The sequence below is a fragment of the Oncorhynchus clarkii genome, chromosome 4 (assembly GCF_045791955.1).
Source record: "Oncorhynchus clarkii lewisi isolate Uvic-CL-2024 chromosome 4, UVic_Ocla_1.0, whole genome shotgun sequence".
In the NCBI taxonomy this organism is placed as follows: Eukaryota; Metazoa; Chordata; class Actinopteri; order Salmoniformes; family Salmonidae; genus Oncorhynchus; species Oncorhynchus clarkii.
Genome location: NC_092150.1, coordinates 6,030,917 through 6,051,449, shown reverse-complemented (window position 1 = coordinate 6,051,449; position 20,533 = coordinate 6,030,917). Strand labels below are relative to the sequence as shown.

General features: G+C 41.0%; 1 protein-coding gene across 1 annotated transcript in view; it reads right to left on the bottom strand.

Moving 5' to 3' along the window:
* Positions 1-14,971, bottom strand: part of LOC139406338 (plakophilin-3-like) — a 67,446-nt gene extending 52,475 nt beyond the window's left edge. The window contains exon 1 of the mRNA XM_071148841.1: positions 14,562-14,971. Within this exon, the coding sequence (XP_071004942.1) occupies positions 14,562-14,790 (229 nt within the window). The 5' untranslated portion in view covers positions 14,791-14,971. The remainder of the gene's footprint in view (positions 1-14,561) is intronic.
* Between the last annotated feature and the right edge of the window lie 5,562 nt (positions 14,972-20,533).

The following is a 20,533-nucleotide window of genomic DNA, read 5'->3' as shown; positions in this document are numbered from 1 at the left end:
ATATCACAGTCAGATATACAGGATACAAACATTCCTGTTAAATAATGGATATATAGATATCTAGGTGAGACAACCACATATCACAGTCAGATATACAGGATGCCAACATTCCTGTTAAATAATGGATATATAGATATCTAGGTGAGACAACCACATATCACAGTCAGATATACAGGATACCAACATTCCTGTTAAATAATGGATATATAGATATCTAGGTGAGACAACCACATATCACAGTCAGATATACAGGATGCCAACATTCCTGTTAAATAATGGATATATAGATATCTAGGTGAGACAACAATGGATATATAGATATCTAGGTGAGACAATAATGGATATATAGATATCTAGGTGAGACAACCACATATCACAGTCTAATATACAGGATGCAAACATTCCATTCCAGCTAAACAATCGATATACAGTATTTTTGCAACAACAAAAAACATTTTCATACACATAAGATCTATGAATTTAAAAAATCTGAGAACAGTACAATTTTACACACACATGAATGCCCCCATACTGTCTTGCCTAGTTTAATAAAGGTTAAATAAAAATAAATAAATAAAAATAAGCAATAGTTTCGAACCGAAAAAGAAAAAAAAGAAAGAAAAAAAACACTTCATATATAGACTGGTATTACTTCCTGTCCTGAGGAAATATGACATATGTTTGTGAGAACCAGGGAGGGAGCTCTGCAGAAAGAACTATGTGATATCATGTACATTTTTCACATGCTGCGACATGACTGCTTAGATTAAAGGGGAGTCGAGGCCATAGGCTGGTCGTAACAGAACCTTCATTTACCTGTTGTGAACAAAAATTCAACAAGATCTCACAAAAAAATGGTGAAATTGACTTCTGAATCCAAACTAGTGCCTAAACCTGGGATTGAACCCGCGAGCCTCAGACCCGGATCACACCGTTTACGCCAATGTCCAGAGTTTTTGACGGTAAAGTTTAGGTATTAATTGAAGTAAATATTCACCCATTTTCAATGTCATATTGTTTTTGTGCATCTCAGAGTTGATGTTCTATCGATTTACCTGGGTCATTTCATGTGTATCTGAGTTATTGGTGTTCAAGCAGGCAGAAATCCATCCTGTATTAACGTACCACAGTGGTAGTCTCTCACTACACAGGAAGTTAATAGGAAGTCTCTCTCTCTCTCTACACTGGAAGTTAATAGGAAGTCTCTCTCTCTCTCTCTACACTGGAAGTTAATAGGAAGTCTCTCTCTCTACACAGGAAGTTAATAGGAAGTCTCTCTCTCTACACTGGAAGTTAATAGGAAGTCTCTCTCTACACAGGAAGTTAATAGGAAGTCTCGCTCTACACAGGAAGTTAATAGGAAGTCTCGCTCTACACAGGAAGTTAATAGGAAGTCTCTCTCTCTACACTGGAAGTTAATAGGAAGTCTCTCTCTCTACACTGGAAGTTAATAGGAAGTCTCTCTCACTACACAGGAAGTTAATAGGAAGTCTCTCTCTCTACAGAGGAAGTTAATAGGAAGTCTCTCTCTCTACACTGGAAGTTAATAGGAAGTCTCTCTCTCTACACTGGAAGTTAATAGGAAGTCTCTCTCTACACAGGAAGTTAATAGGAAGTCTCTCTCACTACACAGGAAGTTAATAGGAAGTCTCTCTCTCTACACTGGAAGTTAATAGGAAGTCTCTCTCTACACAGGAAGTTAATAGGAAGTCTCTCTCACTACACAGGAAGTTAATAGGAAGTCTCTCTCTCTACACTGGAAGTTAATAGGAAGTCTCTCTCTACACAGGAAGTTAATAGGAAGTCTCTCTCACTACACAGGAAGTTAATAGGAAGTCTCTCTCTCTACACTGGAAGTTAATAGGAAGTCTCTCTCTACACAGGAAGTTAATAGGAAGTCTCTCTCACTACACAGGAAGTTAATAGGAAGTCTCTCTCTCTACACTGGAAGTTAATAGGAAGTCTCTCTCTACACAGGAAGTTAATAGGAAGTCTCTCTCACTACACAGGAAGTTAATAGGAAGTCTCTCTCTCTCTACACTGGAAGTTAATAGGAAGTCTCTCTCTCTACACTGGAAGTTAATAGGAAGTCTCTCTCTCTACACAGGAAGTTAATAGGAAGTCTCTCTCTCTACACTGGAAGTTAATAGGAAGTCTCTCTCTCTACACTGGAAGTTAATAGGAAGTCTCTCTCTCTACACTGGAAGTTAATAGGAAGTCTCTCTCTCTACACTGGAAGTTAATAGGAAGTCTCTCTCTCTACACAGGAAGTTAATAGGAAGTCTCTCTCACTACACAGGAAGTTAATAGGAAGTCTCTCTCTCTCTACACAGTAAGTTAATAGGAAGTCTCTCTCTCTCTCTACACAGGAAGTTAATAGGAAGTCTCTCTCACTACACAGGAAGTTAATAGGAAGTCTCTCTCTCTCTACACAGTAAGTTAATAGGAAGTCTCTCTCTCTCTCTACACAGTAAGTTAATAGGAAGTCTCTCTCTCACTCTCTACACAGGAAGTTAATAGAAAGTCTCTCTCTACACTGGAAGTTAATAGGAAGTCCCTCTCTCTCTACACAGGAAGTTAATAGGAAGTCTCTCTCTCTCTCACTCTCTACACAGTAAGTTAATAGGAAGTCTCTCTCTCACTCTCTACACAGGAAGTTAATAGAAAGTCTCTCTCTACACAGGAAGTTAATAGGAAGTCTCTCTCTCTCTCACTCTCTACACAGTAAGTTAATAGGAAGTCTCTCTCTCTCTCACTCTCTACACAGTAAGTTAATAGGAAGTCTCTCTCTCTCTACACAGTAAGTTAATAGGAAGTCTCTCTCTCTCTCTACACAGTAAGTTAATAGGAAGTCTCTCTCTTTCTACACAGGAAGTTAATAGGAAGTCTCTCTCTCTCTCTACACAGGAAGTTAATAGGAAGTCTCTCTCTCTCTACACAGTAAGTTAATAGGAAGTCTCTCTCTCTCTCTACACTGGAAGTTAATAGGAAGTCTCTCTCTCACTCTCTACACTGGAAGTTAATAGGAAGTCTCTCTCTCTCTACACAGGAAGTTAATAGGAAGTCTCTCTCTCTCTCTCTACACAGTAAGTTAATAGGAAGTCTCTCTCTCTACACAGTAAGTTAATAGGAAGTCTCTCTCTCTCTCTACACTGGAAGTTAATAGGAAGTCTCTCTCTCTCTACACAGGAAGTTAATAGGAAGTCTCTCTCTCTCTACACAGGAAGTTAATAGGAAGTCTCTCTCTCTCTACTGGAAGTTAATAGGAAGTCTCTCTCTCTCTCTACTGGAAGTTAATAGGAAGTCTCTCTCTCTCTCTCTCTACACAGGAAGTTAATAGGAAGTCTCTCTCTACACAGGAAGTTAATAGGAAGTCTCTCTCTACACAGGAAGTTAATAGGAAGTCTCTCTCTCTCTACTGGAAGTTAATAGGAAGTCTCTCTCTCTCTCTACACATGAAGTTAATAGGAAGTCTCTCTCTACACAGGAAGTTAATAGGAAGTCTCTCTCTCTCTACTGGAAGTTAATAGGAAGTCTCTCTCTCTCTCTACACAGGAAGTTAATAGGAAGTCTCTCTCTCTCTACGACTGTGTGATCACACTCTTCGCAGCTCATGTGAGTAAAACCTTAAAACAGATCAACATACACAAGGCCGCAGGGCCAGACGGATTACAAGGACGTAAACTGTTACTGTTAGTCTTCCCTGACATTTTCAACCTCTCCCTGTCCGAGTCTGTAATACCAACGTGTTTTAAGCAGACCACCATAGTCCCTGTGCCCAAAGAACACTACGGTAAACTGCCTAAATGACTACCGACCCATAGCACTCACGTCTGTAGCTATGAAGTGCTTTGAAAGGCTGGTCATGGGTCATATCAACACCATTATAACAGAAACCATAGACCTACTCAAATTTGCATACAGCCCCAACAGATCGACAGATGATGCAATATCTATTGCTCTCCACATTGACCTTTCCCACTGGCACAAAAGAAACACCTATGTGTGAATGTTATTCATTGACTACAGCTCAGCGTTCAACACCATAGTGCCCTCGAAGTTCATAACTAAGCTAAGGACCCTGGGATGAAACACCTCCCTCTGCAACTGGATCCTGGACTTCCTGACGGGCCGCCCCCAAGTGGTAAGGATAGGTAACAACACATCCGCCATGTTGATCCTCAACACAGGGGGCCCTAAGGGGTGCGTGCTCAGTCCCCTCCTGTACTCCATGTTCACTCATGGCCAGCACGACTTCAAAACCGTCATTAAGTTTACCGATGACACAACAGTGGTAGGCCTGATCACCGACAACAGCGAGACAGCCTATAGGGAGGAGGTCAGAGACCTGGCCGTGTGGTGCCAGGACAACCTCTCCCTCAACGTGAGTAAGACAAAGGAGATGATTGTGGACTATAGGAAAAGGAGGACCGAGCACGCCCCCATTCTCATCGACGGGGCTGTAGTGGAGCAGGTTGAGAACTTCAATTTCCTTGGTGTTCACATCACCAACAAACTATCATGGTCCAAACACACCAAGACAGTCGTGAAGAGGGTGCGACAAAGCCTATTCCCCCTCAGGAAACTGAAAAGATTTGGCATGCTTCCTCAGATCCTCAAAAGGTTCTACACCTGCACCATCAAGAGCATCCTGACTGGTTGCATCACTGCCTGGCATGGCAACTGCTCGGCCTCCGACTGCAAGGCACTACAGAGGGTAGTGCGTACGGCCCAGTACATCACTGGGGCCAAGCTTCCTGCCATCCAGGACCTCTATACCAGGCAGTGTCAGAGGAAGGCCCTAAAAATTGTCAAAGACTCCAGCTACCCTAGTCATAGACTGTTCTCTCTGCTACCGCACGGCAAGCTGTACCAGAGTACCAAGTCTAGATCCAAGAGGCTTCTAAACAGCTTCGACCCCCCCAAGTCATAAGACTCCTGAACATCTAATCAAATGGCTACCCAGACTATTTGCATTGCCTCCCCCTTTAGCTGATGCTACTCTCTGTTATTATCTATGCATAGTCACTTTAATAACTCTACCTACATGTATATATGACCTCAATTACCTCGACTAACCAGTGCCCCGCACATTGACTCGGTACCGGTACCCCCTGTTTATAGTCTCGCTATTGTTATTTTACTGCTGCTCTTTAATTACTTGTTCCTTTTATTTCTTATTCTTATTCGTATTTAAACTGCATTGTTGGTTAGGGGCTCGTAAGTAAGCATTTCACTAAGATCTACACCTCTTGTATTCGGCGCATGTGACTAATTCAATTTGATACGATTTGATTTTACAGTACAAAAGTTAAAGACAACAAGACTGTACTTGTGGGTGTGTGTGTGTGTGCACGCGTTTGTGTGTTCCCAGGCAGGTAGGCTGGAGGGAGGGGTGTGTGAGCTTCATACTTGGCTAAGTCAAAGCCTCAGGGAACAGGCAACAAACTGGTTGGTGGAGAATGAGGCCAGAAAGCGAGAGGGAAAGATTAAAGAGACAGCGCCCCAAGGACTTGGGCCTAACCCTGCTGACAACATGCAAACACTACCTGTCACTCAGCAGGCACCTTTTCCTGGTCTGTCTACAACAAGATCTCAAAGGTTCCCTTCTAAATTCAACATAGTATGGACAAACGGCAATGTTTTTTTGACGCATTAATTCCGAGTGGTTACAAGCTAAACTTAAAAATGAACAGTTTAGGCATTAATTCCATGTGGTTACAAGGTAAACCTAAAAATGAACAGTTTAGGCATTAATTCCGAGTGGTTACAAGCTAAACTTAAAAATGAACAGTTTAGGCATTAATTCCGAGTGGTTACAAGCTAAACTTAAAAATGAACAGTTTAGGCATTAATTCCGAGTGGTTACAAGCTAAACTTAAAAATGAACAGTTTAGGCATTAATTCCGAGTGGTTACAAGCTAAACTTAAAAATGAACAGTTTAGGCATTAATTCCGAGTGGTTACAAGCTAAACTTAAAAATGAACAGTTTAGGCATTAATTCCGAGTGGTTACAAGCTAAACTTAAAAATGAACAGTTTAGGCATTAATTCCATGTGGTTACAAGCTAAACTTAAAAATGAACAGTTTAGGCATTAATTCCATGTGGTCACAAGCTAAACTTAAAAATGAACAGTTTAGGCATTAATTCCATGTGGTTACAAGGTAAACCTAAAAATGAACAGTTTAGGCATTAATTCCGCGTGGTTACAAGGTAAACTTAAAAATGAACAGTTTAGGCATTAATTCTGCGTGGTTACAAGCTAAACCTAAAAATGAACAGTTTAGGCATTAATTCCATGTGGTTACAAGGTAAACTTAAAAATGAACAGTTTAGGCATTAATTCCGCGTGGTTACAAGCTAAACCTAAAAATGAACAGTTTAGGCATTAATTCCGAGTGGTTACAAGCTAAACTTAAAAATGAACAGTTTAGGCATTAATTCCATGTGGTTACAAGCTAAACCTAAAAATGAACAGTTTAGGCATTAATTCCATGTGGTTACAAGCTAAACTTACAAATGAACAGTTTAGGCATTAATTCCATGTGGTTACAAGCTAAACTTAAAAATGAACAGTTTAGGCATTAATTCCGCGTGGTTACAAGGTAAACTTAAAAATTAACAGTTTAGGCATTAATTCCGAGTGGTTACAAGGTAAACCTAAAAATGAACAGTTTAGGCATTAATTCCGAGTGGTTACAAGGTAAACTTAAAAATGAACAGTTTAGGCATTAATTCCATGTGGTTACAAGGTAAACTTAAAAATGAACAGTTTAGGCATTAATTCCGAGTGGTTACAAGGTAAACTTAAAAATGAACAGTTTAGGCATTAATTCCATGTGGTTACAAGGTAAACTTAAAAATGAACAGTTTAGGCATTAATTCCGAGTGGTTACAAGGTAAACTTAAAAATGAACAGTTTAGGCATTAATTCCATGTGGTTACAAGGTAAACTTAAAAATGAACAGTTTAGGCATTAATTCCAAGTGGTTAAGCTTAGGGCTTTGTTTTTTGTTTTGTTTATTTAACCTTTATTTAACGAGGCAAGTCAGTTAAGAACAAATTCTTATTTTCAATGACGGCCTAGTCAGTAGGTGCCTGTTCAGGGGCAGAACAACAGATGTGTACCTTGTCAGCTCGGGGGTTTGAACTTGCAACCTTCCGGTTACTAGTCCAACACTCTAACCACTAGGCTACCCTGCCGCCCTGCCGCCCTGTCACTCATGTAAAAGCGGAATTTGAATAAAAGGTGCAATCCCCTCAGGAAGATGTCATCTGTGGATGTTTTATCCATGCTCTAGTATTGTCTGTGTGTTTTTCTACTAGCACATACATAACTGCATTCATAGTGTAAAAAGTGTACACTGTATTTGTTCTGAAATCCCTGCCAGTGACTCGTAGCACCCTCTCACAGAAAACAACATTGTATTGTAATGATAAACTGCACTTCCCATTGCCATACATGGTGTTGTTCAATAGATTGCTTAAGGTGACTATTACTGACTAAGTGATTGGATATCTCCATTAAGGCAGCAGGGTCCTGAGCTGTCACTGGAATAGAATATTAATTAATTTAGGCTACTGCGCCAATAGGCTACTAGGCTACTGGGCCAATAGGCTACTGGGCTACTGGGATACTGGGCTACTGGGCATATAGGCTACTGGGATACTGGGCCAATATGCTACTGGGCCAATAGGCTACTGGGCCAATAGGCTACTGGGATAATGGGCCAATAGGCTACTGGGCTACTAGGCTACTGGGCCAATAGGCTACTAGGCTACTGTGATACTGGGCCAATAGGCTACTGGGCTACTAGGCTACTGGGCTACTGGGCCAATAGGCTACTAGGCTACTGGGCTACTGGGCCAATAGGCTACTAGGCTACTGTGATACTGGGCCAATAGGCTACTAGGCTACTGTGATACTGGGCCAATAGGCTACAGGGCTACTGGGCCAATAGGCTACTAGGCTACTGTGATACTTGGCCAATAGGCTACTGGGCCAATAGGCTACTAGGCTACTGGGATACTGGGCCAATAGGCTACTGGGCTACTAGGCTACTGTGATACTGGGCCAATAGGCAACTGGGATACTGGGCCAATAGGGCAATTAGGCTACTGGGCTACTGGGCTACTTGGCTACTGGGATACTGGGCTACTGGGATACTGGGCTACTCTGCATTTAATTTCACTTCCTACTCATACAAAGGCTGTGGGATTAGAGGAGACTACTTGCATTAAAATATTATCCTAAACTGGGGATAGCTATTCAGCCTCTATGATACAATACCTTACAACAGTAAAAACATGCTTCAAAGCATCCGGAAGGCTTCATTAAACCGTCAAAGTTGTAGTTAGTCGGTGGAGGAAGGGGAGGACCATCCTCCTCAGTGAATTTCACCAAAATAAAAATGGTGAAATATTTAATAAAAGGTATCCTTTTTAGATAAAACTATACTTAAAATATTCACGTCACCAAATAATTGATTAAAACACACCTGTTTTGCCTTGAAGGTCTACAGTAGCCTCAACAGCACGCTGTAGGGTAGCGCCATGGTTTAGCCGGAGGACAGCTAGCTTCCGTCCTCCTCTGGGTACATTGGCCTCAATACAAAAACCTAGGAGGCTCATGGTTCTCACCCCCTTTCATAGACTTACACAGTAATTATGACAACTTCCGGAGAATGTCCTCCAACCTATCAGAGCTCTTGTAGCATGAACTGACATGTTGTCCACCCAATCAAAGGATCAGAGAATGAATCTAGTACTGAAAGCATAAGCTATAGCTAGCTAGCACTGCAGTGCATACAATGTGGTGAGTAGTTCACTCAAAGAGAGAAAGACAATAGATGAACAGTTAAGAACAAATAAAAAAATTTAAAAAATGAAGGAGGAGGAACACAAAGAGAGAGAGAGAGATATCAAATGTTTTAAACTTTCACTTTCACTTAGTAGATGCGAGAAGGAATTATACAACTATCTGGCTGCTATGAAAGTGAACTGTGTTTACGTGTGATCATGGGTGTATTCATTCCGCTGATTCTGTTGAAAAACATTTCTTAAACGGAAGCAAATGGAACGAAACGAGGATAAACGTACCTGGATTTGTCCAATAGAAACTCATGTTTGCAACTGGTTGACTAATGATTACACCCTAGATCAGCTAGATTCAGGCAAGAGTGTGCAAGTTGGTATTGAATGTGTCACTGTCTGCCACCTTGATTACTAAAATGTCTCTTGAACTGTGCATCTACGTCATAGAGCTTGTATTCATAGAATAGGTTGTAGCAACCTCATGATGTGTATAGGGAAAATTAGAGTATCATGTAGTAAACCTAAACCTATCGCTGTTACATCAAATTTTATTTGTCACATACACATGGTTAGCAGATGTTAATGCGAGTGTAGCGAAATGCTTGTGCTTCTAGTTCCGACAATGCAGTAATAACCAACGAGTAATCTATCCTAACAATTCCAAAACTACTACCTTATAGAGCTGGGTGAATGGAAGATGAATGAGAGTCATCCAATATGCTGTAATAGACATAAGGCCACGCTCGTAAACAACTGTATCGTTTCTCCCTCATCCTAAACGGCACCGGCCTTCCACTGTAGTTAGTGGAGTTAGCAATTTGTTTAAGTGCACCCCTTTTATCTATTTCAACGTAGTCCTGCTTTAAACATGAATTGGGAGACATACTCTTGTTTGTTTGTTCAGTTTGCACTCAGTTGACCTGGATAGAAGAAGACATGTTGTACTGTTCCTCTCAGGTATGTGTCTCTGGCTGCCTAGAGAACACACTCCTTGACTTATTCAACATTTGTTGTGTTACAGCCTGAATTCAACATTTATTAAATAGATTTTTTTTCCTCACCCATCTACACACACACACAATACACCATAATGACCAAATGAAAACATGTTTTTAGAAATGTTTTGCAAATGTATTGAAAATTAAACAGAAATATCTCATTTACATAAGTATTCACATCCCTCAGTACATGTTAGATTCACCTTTGTCAGCGATTACAGCTGTGAGTTTTTCTGGGTAAGTATCTAAGATCTTTGCACACCTGGATTGTGCAATATTTGCCCATTATTCTTTATCAAATTCTTCATGTCTTGCCATAGATCTTCAAGCCAATTTAAGTCAAAACTGTAACTAGGCCACTCATGAACATTCAATGTCATCTTGGTAAGTAACTCCAGTGTATATTTAGTCTTGTGCTTTAGGTTATTGTCCTGCTGAAAGGTGAATTTGTCTCCCAGTATCTGTTGGAAAGCAGACTAAACCAGGTTTTCCTCCAGGATTTTTGCCTGTGCTATTCCATTTTTTCTTATCCTAAAACAAACTCCCTAGTTCTTGCCAATGACAAGCATCCCCATAACATGATGCAGCCACCACCATGCTTAAAAATATGTAGAGTGGTACTCAGTGATGTGTTGGATTTCCCCCAAACATAATGCCTTGTATTCAGGACAAAAAGTTAATTTAGACATTTGTTTTGCAGTATTACTTTCGTGCCTTGTTGCAAACAGGATGCATGTTTTGGAATATTTTTATTCTGTAGAGGCTTCCTTCTTTTCACTCTGTTATTCATGTTAGTATTGTAGAGCAAGTACAACGTTGTTGATCCATCCTCAGTTTTCTCCCATCACAGCCATTAAACTGTAAATGTTTTAAAATCACTATTGGCCTCATGGTGAAATCCCTGAGCGATTTCTTTCCTTTCCAGCAGCTGAGTTAGGAAGGACGCCTGTATCTTTGTAGTGACTGGGTGTATTGATGCGCCATCCAAAGTGTAATTAATAACTTCACCATGCTCAAACGGACATTCAATGTCTGCTTTAAAAAAAAATCTTTACCCATCTATCAATAACTGTCCTTCTTTGCGAGACATTGGAAAACCTCCCTGGTCTTTGTGGTTGAAATTCACTGCTGGCGTACAGAGATGAGGTAGTCATTTAAAAATAATGTTAAACATTATTATTATTCCACATAGAGTGAATCCATGCAACTTATTATGTGACTTGTTAAACGGAATTTGACTTCTGAACTTATTCAGGCTTGTCATAACAAAGGGGTTGAATACTTATTGACTCAAAACATTTCAGCTTTTCATTTTTAATTCATTTGTAAACATTTCTAAAAATATAATTCCACTTTGACATTATGGGATGTTGTGTGTAGATCAGTGACACACAATCTAAATTAAATCCATTTTAAATTCAGGCTGTAACAGAACAGCGTGTGGGGGGGGGGTGAATACTTTCTGAAGGCAATGTACCGTAAACCCCATGCGAGGTTTGGATCAGTGAGTCAACATTAGGTATGGGCATTTGACATTTTTAAACTGTTCGAGCACTCGCATATTTTTTGGTTTAATAATTGAGTACTCAAAATGGAAAAAAATATTTTTTAAATGATAACATAAGGCCTGCATTGGAAAAATATATACGTGCACATCTATCTATAGGCCTTTGTCAAAAGTGCACAATAATGTATAATTTCTCATAACCATTATAGATAACAAATCATAGTTGCTAAATTGGCACGTGTATATTAAAGTCAATAAAAAAGCAATAACAATTGATTTAAACCGTAATATCAACTGGTTACATTATATCGGGGAACACAGTCCTGAAAGAGGTCTGTAACCTCAGCAGTGGTGCTTGCTTGCAAATTACCGACTTTATTCTGCTTGTTCTGTGGAATTTTCGAAACGGATGAACAAGTCCACATTTTTTTTAAACAAATGTAATTAACCTTTATTTAACTAGGCAAGTAAGTTAAGAACAAATTCTTATTTACAATGACGGCCTACCCCAGCTGGGTCAATTGTGCACCGTCCTATGGGACTCCCAATCACAGCCAGATGTGATCCAGTCTGGATTCAAACCAGGGACTGCAGTGACACCTCTTGCACTAAAATGCAGTGCCTTAGACCGCTGCACCACTCAGGAGCCTATGCTTAATGATTCTGATGAAAATATGCTCTTTGTCTACATCAAAATCCTTTTCAGTCTCTCCTGGTAGCAGCCTGGGGCTAACACTGTCACTGACTACTGAACACCATAATTTAACACCTGGGATAACTCTGAAGACTTTAGGAAACTTTTAACTTAAAATCCAGGGAGCACCACAGTTTAGCTAATCCTTGACAGTCCCAGAGAGCTTACATAACAAGACCACTTAGACACCCAGCCTGCTTTGTGTTGACAGAGAGAAAGACCATTGATATGTAATTTCCCTGACAAGACTGGGCAGACAAGAATCACAGAAACCTGGTCTCTCCACCTCTCATTAACTACATGTACATTAAACCCTCTCCTCTCTAAAGCGGACTAAGACAGACCTGTAACTCAATCTCACTGAACCAAGTCTCCCCGAACCAAGTCTCACTGAACCAATTCTGACTAAACCATATCTCACTGAACCAAGTCTGATTGAACTTAGTCTGACTGAAACAAGTCTGATTGAACTTAGTCTGATTGAACTTAGTCTGACTGAAACAAGTCTGATTGAACCAGGTCTGACTGAAGCGCTTTATTTTCACCCTAGTCCTCATTGTTTCGGGGTAGCTGTGAGTTCATAGGTCATCTTAGAGCAGACTCAGCCTGAGTAACACCTGTCACCCAATCTTCTGGATCTCAATCTCACTCAAGGCCTTGTTTCACTGAAGCTATTTCTTTCAACCTAGTCCTTGGCGACAATTCCTCACTCTCTCTTTCTCTTTCTCCTGGCAGTGAGTTCATTTTATAGATGGGTTGTTTGTTTAGCAACAAAACCGACTTGTGTGGGAAAAAAGAATGGGTTTGGCTTAGATTGTTGACAACATGTCAACTATATTTAGTCTCAAATGTTTATTGAATACATAAATACATTTGGACAATGAGCACTTGTTGTCACTCAAATACATTGCTACAGTTGATGGTTAGCTGGCTATTTTATGGTTGCCATGGTTGCAAAGACGTGAGAACAGTCAAAACATCAAAACAAGACATGGTATCAAGAACAAGATAAAACTAGCTGAAACCAGCCACTTACGATTCTCCACATGGCAGCTTCTTGTCATTGTTGCTAGCTATCTGGCCATTCAGAATCACAACAACAACACACAGACCGTCTGCCCCGTTGAAGCGCGCGCTTCGCACTTCATGACATTGTCAACTAACCGATCTATGAAAGCCATGCTTGTTTGAGCCTGTCAACTAAAGATTCAATTGTATAAAAACTTCATGGTAAAGCACTGCTATAACCCAAAACAAAAAAATAAAGTTTATTTTATTATATTCTATACAGGCTTATACAAAGACTGAGGTAGCCGGTGGAGAGAGTGGAGGGAGAGAGAGAGAAAGGGAGGGGAGAGAGAGAGAGAGAAAGGGAGGGGAGAGAGATGGAGAGAGGGGAGAGAGAGAAAGGGAGGGGTGAGAGATGGAGAGAGGGGAGAGAGATGGATAGGGGGGAGAGAGAAAGGGAGGGGTGAGAGATGGAGAGAGGGGAGAGAGAGAAAGGGAGGGGTGAGAGATGGAGAGAGGGGAGAGAGATGGAGATAGGGGGGAGAGAGAAAGGGAGGGGTGAGAGATGGAGAGAGGGGAGAGAGAGAAAGGGAGGGGTGAGAGATGGAGAGAGGGGAGAGAAATGGAGATAGGGGGGAGAGAGAAAGGGAGGTAGAGAATGGGAGAGAGGAGGGAGAGGGAGAGAGAAGAAAGGGAGAGGGGGAGAGAAGAAAGGGAGAAAGGGGAGAGAGATGGAAAGAGGGGGGAGAGAGAGAAAGGGAGTGGAGAATGGGAGAGAGAAGAGAGAGAGAGAGGGAGTGGAGAATGGGAGAGAAAGGGAGAGGGAGAGAGAGAGATGAGTGGCAGAACTGGATCAGGTAGTTTTACACTGTATACAACACTAAACAATTAATCTAGAGTGGTCCCGCGTAGCTCCGGTGGTAGAGCATTGTGCTTGTGAGTTTGATTCCCAGGGGGACCAGTATGGGGAAAATAAGTAAGAGAATGTAGACATTCACTACTCTAAGTTGCTCTGGATAACTGCTAAATGACTCAAATTAATTGAATAAAAAATTATATAATTAGTACGAATTCATGCAAGTTGTTTACATGATTTGTTCATTTAATTTAACCAAAAAAAGTTAAGAATAAATCCAACTCCTGTATGTTGCTCAAAATCTAAGTATTTTAAATAATAATTTTTATTTTAAATAATATTTTAAGTTCTTGCAATAACTTGCAGCATGCCTGTTTTTAGAGGATTGTGGGTAATTCAACATTTGTAGACTTTATGATAATTTTACACAATGTGGAATACATGTTTGAAGAAAGAAAGGTATATTTATATAACAGTATTAAGCAGTTTGTTGTGGCATGAGGCAAATGCATCACATTGCAATGCAGTTCTACCGACAGTTGCTACTACAGGTGGATTGAGCACTGTCAATAGTTTGCTTATGTATCAAATCAAGTCAGTAAATTGTCTCTGAGCGCGGCAATGTAGTAGGTAGTCTACGGTTCATTTGAGTACCATGTCGCCATAGGAGGCTAGGTCCTACCTGAGGAGGTATAGTGTGTGGCTGAGCCGTTCTGTCGTGAAAGCGTCGAGGTTTTCTCGGCGAGCCGCATAGCAACCTGCTGCTGGACCCGCTTGGCCCGGGTCATCTCATCCGACAGGTTACCCCCTTTCCCCTCGAGTTGGATCTCGGACGGGACCGCGTAAGTACTGACGGCGGTATTGGGCTGCAAAGCAGACAGAAAGACATGATCTTGAGCCCCGAAACTCATTGTCGAAACTCGGAAGGCAATTTAAAAGTTCCAAGGATTCCAACCGAGAGCGCAATGTGTGTTTCTCGTCTAAACAATTTCTGATCTGGAAATAATTAATTTGGTCATCGGTAAAGTCGGTATTCGGTGTTGAGTTGCTCGTTCCTGTGTGAGATACTTTTCTTACGACTGCTCCCTCGGTAATGAACTATACAGTATATGCTGAAATAACAACGGGGTGGAGTCTGTGAGGGAGAGTAGGCTACCTGGCACAGGAAAATAAACTCTCTCATTGAGTACCTGTTACATGCACACAATAATGCGATTATTGTGGATAGTTAGATTCATATAGTAGTTATTGCTTTGCTAAGAAGAACGATTCCCCTAATCATTATGTTTACATGGACACATCTGAAAAAGGCTACATGATGGCACTCTGATAAATGCAGAACATCGCCAATCAAAAGAAACTTTCTAGCACACTGGTCATGTGCTTCATTTGTAAATCGGGAGGTGCCGGAACTAACAGTAAGCGGGAGAGGGGGGTGACCTGGGAAGCTCTGAGGTACGGGACATCATGAGGAAAAACAACAACATATCTAACAAAGCATTGCATGCATATCATCTCATTTGCGTAGTGGCATAGGGCAATAGAGTAGAGGCATTTATACATGGGGAACATTCTAGTAGCCTAGGGTCCGGAAATAAATTGGTAAGGGAAAATATGTTTATTTTATAAACGCATTTCATGCAATTTTACATAATTTTACACGACTGGAGACTTACTTTTTCTTTAATGCCGCACAAATGATCGAAGTGACAGACTACTTTGACAAAAAACGACCTTGAATCTATCAATAACCCAGGGCTAGGTGTTTGGAGACACACGTTGTAGGCTACAATATGAAGAGGAAATTATAGTCCTTAAACATGCGTTCCAGTTTCACTGACTCACCCCAATGATGCGCATCTCACTCACCGGCGATGGCCGACGCGATTTTAAACAATATTTGGAAGTTGATTAAATATTTTGGGTAGCAGACAGATTAGCATTTCTTTTTTTTCAGCAGTAGCCATTTGCTTTCCAACCGGTGTTTTCTCCCGATTGTATTTGACATATTGCGAAAGGCTTGTTTTGACCGCATGCTTGTTCACTGACAGATTTGCCGCGCGTCCCCGACTGTAGGCCATGCCATGTTATTGGGTTACGCACAACCCACAGCAATTAAATCAACTGTTGATCCTCTGTGGCAAAAATGACGGGCATTTGCATGGTGTAGTAGGACATTCTGAATAATTTAATTTATTTCTGAACATCAGTTATTCAATAGCTAACTTTGGCAAATATATTTCAATTCCAGATCCCTTTTCCAGAACCCTCAGCGCGTCTATGATTCTATAAACAAATAAATGAGGAAGTGCAACGCTGAAAATAGGAGAGTTGTAGGATCATGGCTATCAGAGCAGAGCGAGGGAGGCAGATCATACAAAGTGAATCTCATTCTAGTTCTGTGAGAGATACACGCGCGCTACTCACACAGCTATGGCCACGCATTGGTATCAAACAAAGGTTACAATGTTACGCAAACCACAAACACTGGCCGACCCAACCCGAATCAACTCTTAGAATATCAGGCCGTGGGGCAGGACAATTAACAAAGAGGTAACTCGAATTAACTTTGATCGGAGAGGTGCCGAATCCTGTTCCGGCAGGCTCACCTTAAGCACTGCAGCGATGTTATTTTTGGGAAGCATATTTGATTCTGATTTCAGACATATAAAGTGTGTAAGAATTTGTTACGAACTTCACTCGCGCAGCATTCTAAGGCACCTCATCTCAGTGCTAGAGTCACTAGAGACCCTGGTTCGATTCCGGGCTGTATCACAACCGGTCGTGATCGGGAGTCCCATAAGGAGGAGCACAATTGTCCCAGCGTCGGCATTTATATATCCTAATAATTCGAAAGACTGCTCGGAAAACCAGGTGTTTTTAAACCGTGTAATGCTTACTTCGAGTTTGACTTTATACCAATTAAGATAAGAAGAGTAATGTGTTTCCATGACTATTGCATAATCTACCTACTACCAAAATCAAATTAATATCGAATTATTACTGTGCATGTAAAGGTACTCTGAATGTAGACCGGGGCATGTTGTCGCACTTAACCACTGTAGATTTCTCAGCATTGTTATTGATGAATAGATTAAAGTAAGCATTTCACTGTAATGTCTACTATTGTTGTATTCGGTGCATGTGACAAATACAATTTGATTTGTTTAGAAAAAAGTTACTTTTACATCTTTTATAACTTTTATTAAAGTTGCACTATGTAGAAATTGCTCCTCCACCATGTCCTGGTTGCTAAAACTGTAATAGTTTGCCTAATTTCCGTTTATGTGACACAATAAGCTAGTATAGTATAGAGAATCATTGAACCATCTTTTATTTATATTTATTTCACCTTTATTTAAACCAGGTAGGCTAGTTGAGAACACCTTTATTTAAACCAGGTAAGCTAGTTGAGAACACCTTTATTTAAACCAGGTAGGCTAGTTGAGAACACCTTTATTTAACCAGGTAGGCTAGTTGAGAACACCTTTATTTAAACCAGGTAAGCTAGTTGAGAACACCTTTATTTAAACCAGGTAGGCTAGTTGAGAACACCTTTATTTAAACCAGGTAAGCTAGTTGAGAACACCTTTATTTAAACCAGGTAGGCTAGTTGAGAACACCTTTATTTAACCAGGTAGGCTAGTTGAGAACACCTTTATTTAAACCAGGTAAGCTAGTTGAGAACACCTTTATTTAAACCAGGTAGGCTAGTTGAGAACACCTTTATTTAACCAGGTAAGCTAGTTGAGAACACCTTTATTTAACCAGGTTAGCTAGTTGAGAACGAGTTCTCATTTACAACTGCGACCTGGCCAAGATAAAGCAAAGCAGTGAGACACAAACAACAACACAGAGTTACACATAAACACAGTCAATAACATAATAGAAGAAAAAAAAAGAAAGTCTATGTACAGTGTGTGCAAATGGCGTGAGGAGGTAAAGGCAATAAAATAGGCCATAGTGAACAAGAACAGGAAGCATAGAAATAGCACACATAGAACTGATCTACCGCTTCTTAGACTTGTGTTCAGGTGGAATGACAGATCTATAACACACATTTCTATGTGACTTTTTTTTCAGGCTCGCCCCCCCAAAAAAGTTACACATTGCCATTTTTAAGTTATTATTGGTAGAGTAACACTCTGATCAGTTGTGACATCGTGCCCCGTAGCTGGGCAAGTTATCACACAGTATGGGGCCAGATGTAACAATGGTACATGTGCTGTTAGTGTCAAAAGCATTGTTCTTATCACCTGATACTATTTGAAGTAAGAATATTCTGAAATTAAATAATAATAACTAGATTATTGCAAGTATATCTAATTTCTCTGCTTATTGGAGATAAATACACTTTATTAGGTTTTGTCCTTATAAATGAACTGAACACGTTTCTTTATTGCAACATATTACAATAAAATCTTTTGTTTGACAAAACATTTATAATTTAAAAAGCTGTGTGTGTGTGTGTCTGTGTGTGTGTGGTGTATGTGTGTGTCTGTGTGTGTGTGTGTCAAATCAAATCAAATTTTATTGGTCACATACACATGGTTAGCAGATGTTATTTCGAGTGTAGCGAAATGCTTGTGCTTCTAGTTCCCAACAGTGCAGCAATATCTAACAATTCCACAATAACTCTTTAATACACACAAATCTAAGTAAAAGAATGGAATAAGAATATATACATATAAATATATGGATGAGCAATGACAGAACGGCATAGGCTAAGATGCAGTAGATGGTATAAAATACAGATTATTTCACTTAAAATTCACTGTATCACAATTCCAGTGGGTCAGAAGTTTACATACACTAAGTTGACTGTGCCTTTAAACTGCTTGGAAAATTCCAGATGAGATGAGTAATGCAAGACATGTAAACATTATTAAAGTGGCATTATTAAAATGACTAGTGATTAATTTATTAAAGTGGGCAGATTTCAAATGTGTATGTAGGCAGCAGCCTCTCTGTGTTAGTGATGGCTCTTTAACAGCCTGATGGCCTTGAGATAGAAGCTGTTTTTCAATCTCTCGGTCCCAGCGTTGATGCACCTGTACTGACCTCGCCTTCTGGATGATAGCGGGGTGAACATGCAGTGGCTCGGTTGGTTGTTGTCCTTGATGATATTTTTGGCCTTTCTGTGACATCGGGTGCTGTAGGTGTCCTGGAGGGCAGGTAGTTTGCCCCCGGTGATGCGTTGTGCAGACCGCACTACCCTCTGGAGAGCTTTGCCGTTGAGGGCAGTGCAGTTGCCTTACCAGGCGGTGATACAGCCCGACGGGATTCTCTCAATTGTGCATCTGTAAAAGTTGGTGAGGGTTTCACCACACTGTCTGTATGGATGGACCTTTTCAATTGGTCCGTGATGTGTACACTGAGGAACTTAAACGTTCCACCTGGAACTTAAACGTTCCACCTCCACCTTAAACGTTCCACTGCTGTCCCGTCGATGTGGATAAGGGGGTGCTCCCTCTGCTGTTTCCTGAAGTCCACGATCATCTCCTTTGTTTTGTTGACGTTGAGCGAGAGGTTGTTTTCCTGACACCACACTCCGAGGACCCTCACCTCCTCCCTGTAGGCGGTCTCGTTGTTGTGTCGTCTGCAAACTTGATGATTGAGTTGGGGGTGTGCATGGCCACGCAATCATGGGTGAACAGGGAGTACAGGAGGGGGCTGAGCACACCCTTGTGGGGCCCCAGTGTTGAGGATCAGCGAAGTGGAGATGTTGTTTCCTACCTTCACCACCTGGGGGGCGGCCCGTCAGGAAGTCCAGGACCCAATTGCACAGCGCAGGGTTTTTAATGTTTTTTTTTTTTTAACCTTTTATTTAACTAGACAAGTCAGTTAAGAACAAATTCTTATTTTCAATGACGTTCAGGGGACAGATTTGTACCTTGTCAGCTCGGGGGTTAGAACTCGTAACCTTCCGGTTACTAGTCCAACGCTCTAAGCACTTGGCTACCCTGCCGCCTCAAGCTTAAGACCCAGGGCCTCAAGCTTAATGATGAGCTTGGAGGGTATCATGGTTTTGAATTCTGAGCTGTAGTCAATTAACAGCATTCTTACATAGGTATTCCTCTTGTCCAGATGGGATAGGGCAGTGTGCAGTGTGATGGCGATTGCATCATTTGAGGACCTATTGGGGCGGTAAGCAAATTGAAGTGGGTCTAGGGTATCAGGAAAGGTAGAGGTGATGTGATCCTTGACTAGTCTCTCAGCGTAGCGTTGGAATAGTAACCGCAAGGTTGCAAGTTCAAAACCCTAAGCCGACAAGGTACAAATCTGTCGTTCTGCCCCTGAACAGGGCAGTTAACCCTCTGTTCCGAGGCTGTAATTGTAAATAAGAATGTGTTCTTAACTGACTTGTCTAGTTAAATAAAGGTTAAATAAAAAAACATCATCATGACAGAAGTGAGTGCTACGTGGTGGTAGTCATTTAGTTCAGTTACCATTGCCTTCTTGGGTACAGGAACAATGGTGGCCATCTTGAAGCATGTGGGGACAGCAGACTGGGATAGAGAGAGATTGAATATGTCCATAAACACACCAGCCAGCTGGTCTGCGCATGCTCTGGGGACGCAGCTATGGATCCCCTCTGGGCCAGCAGCTTTACGAGGGTTAACACGTTTAAAAGTCTTACACATGTCGGCCATG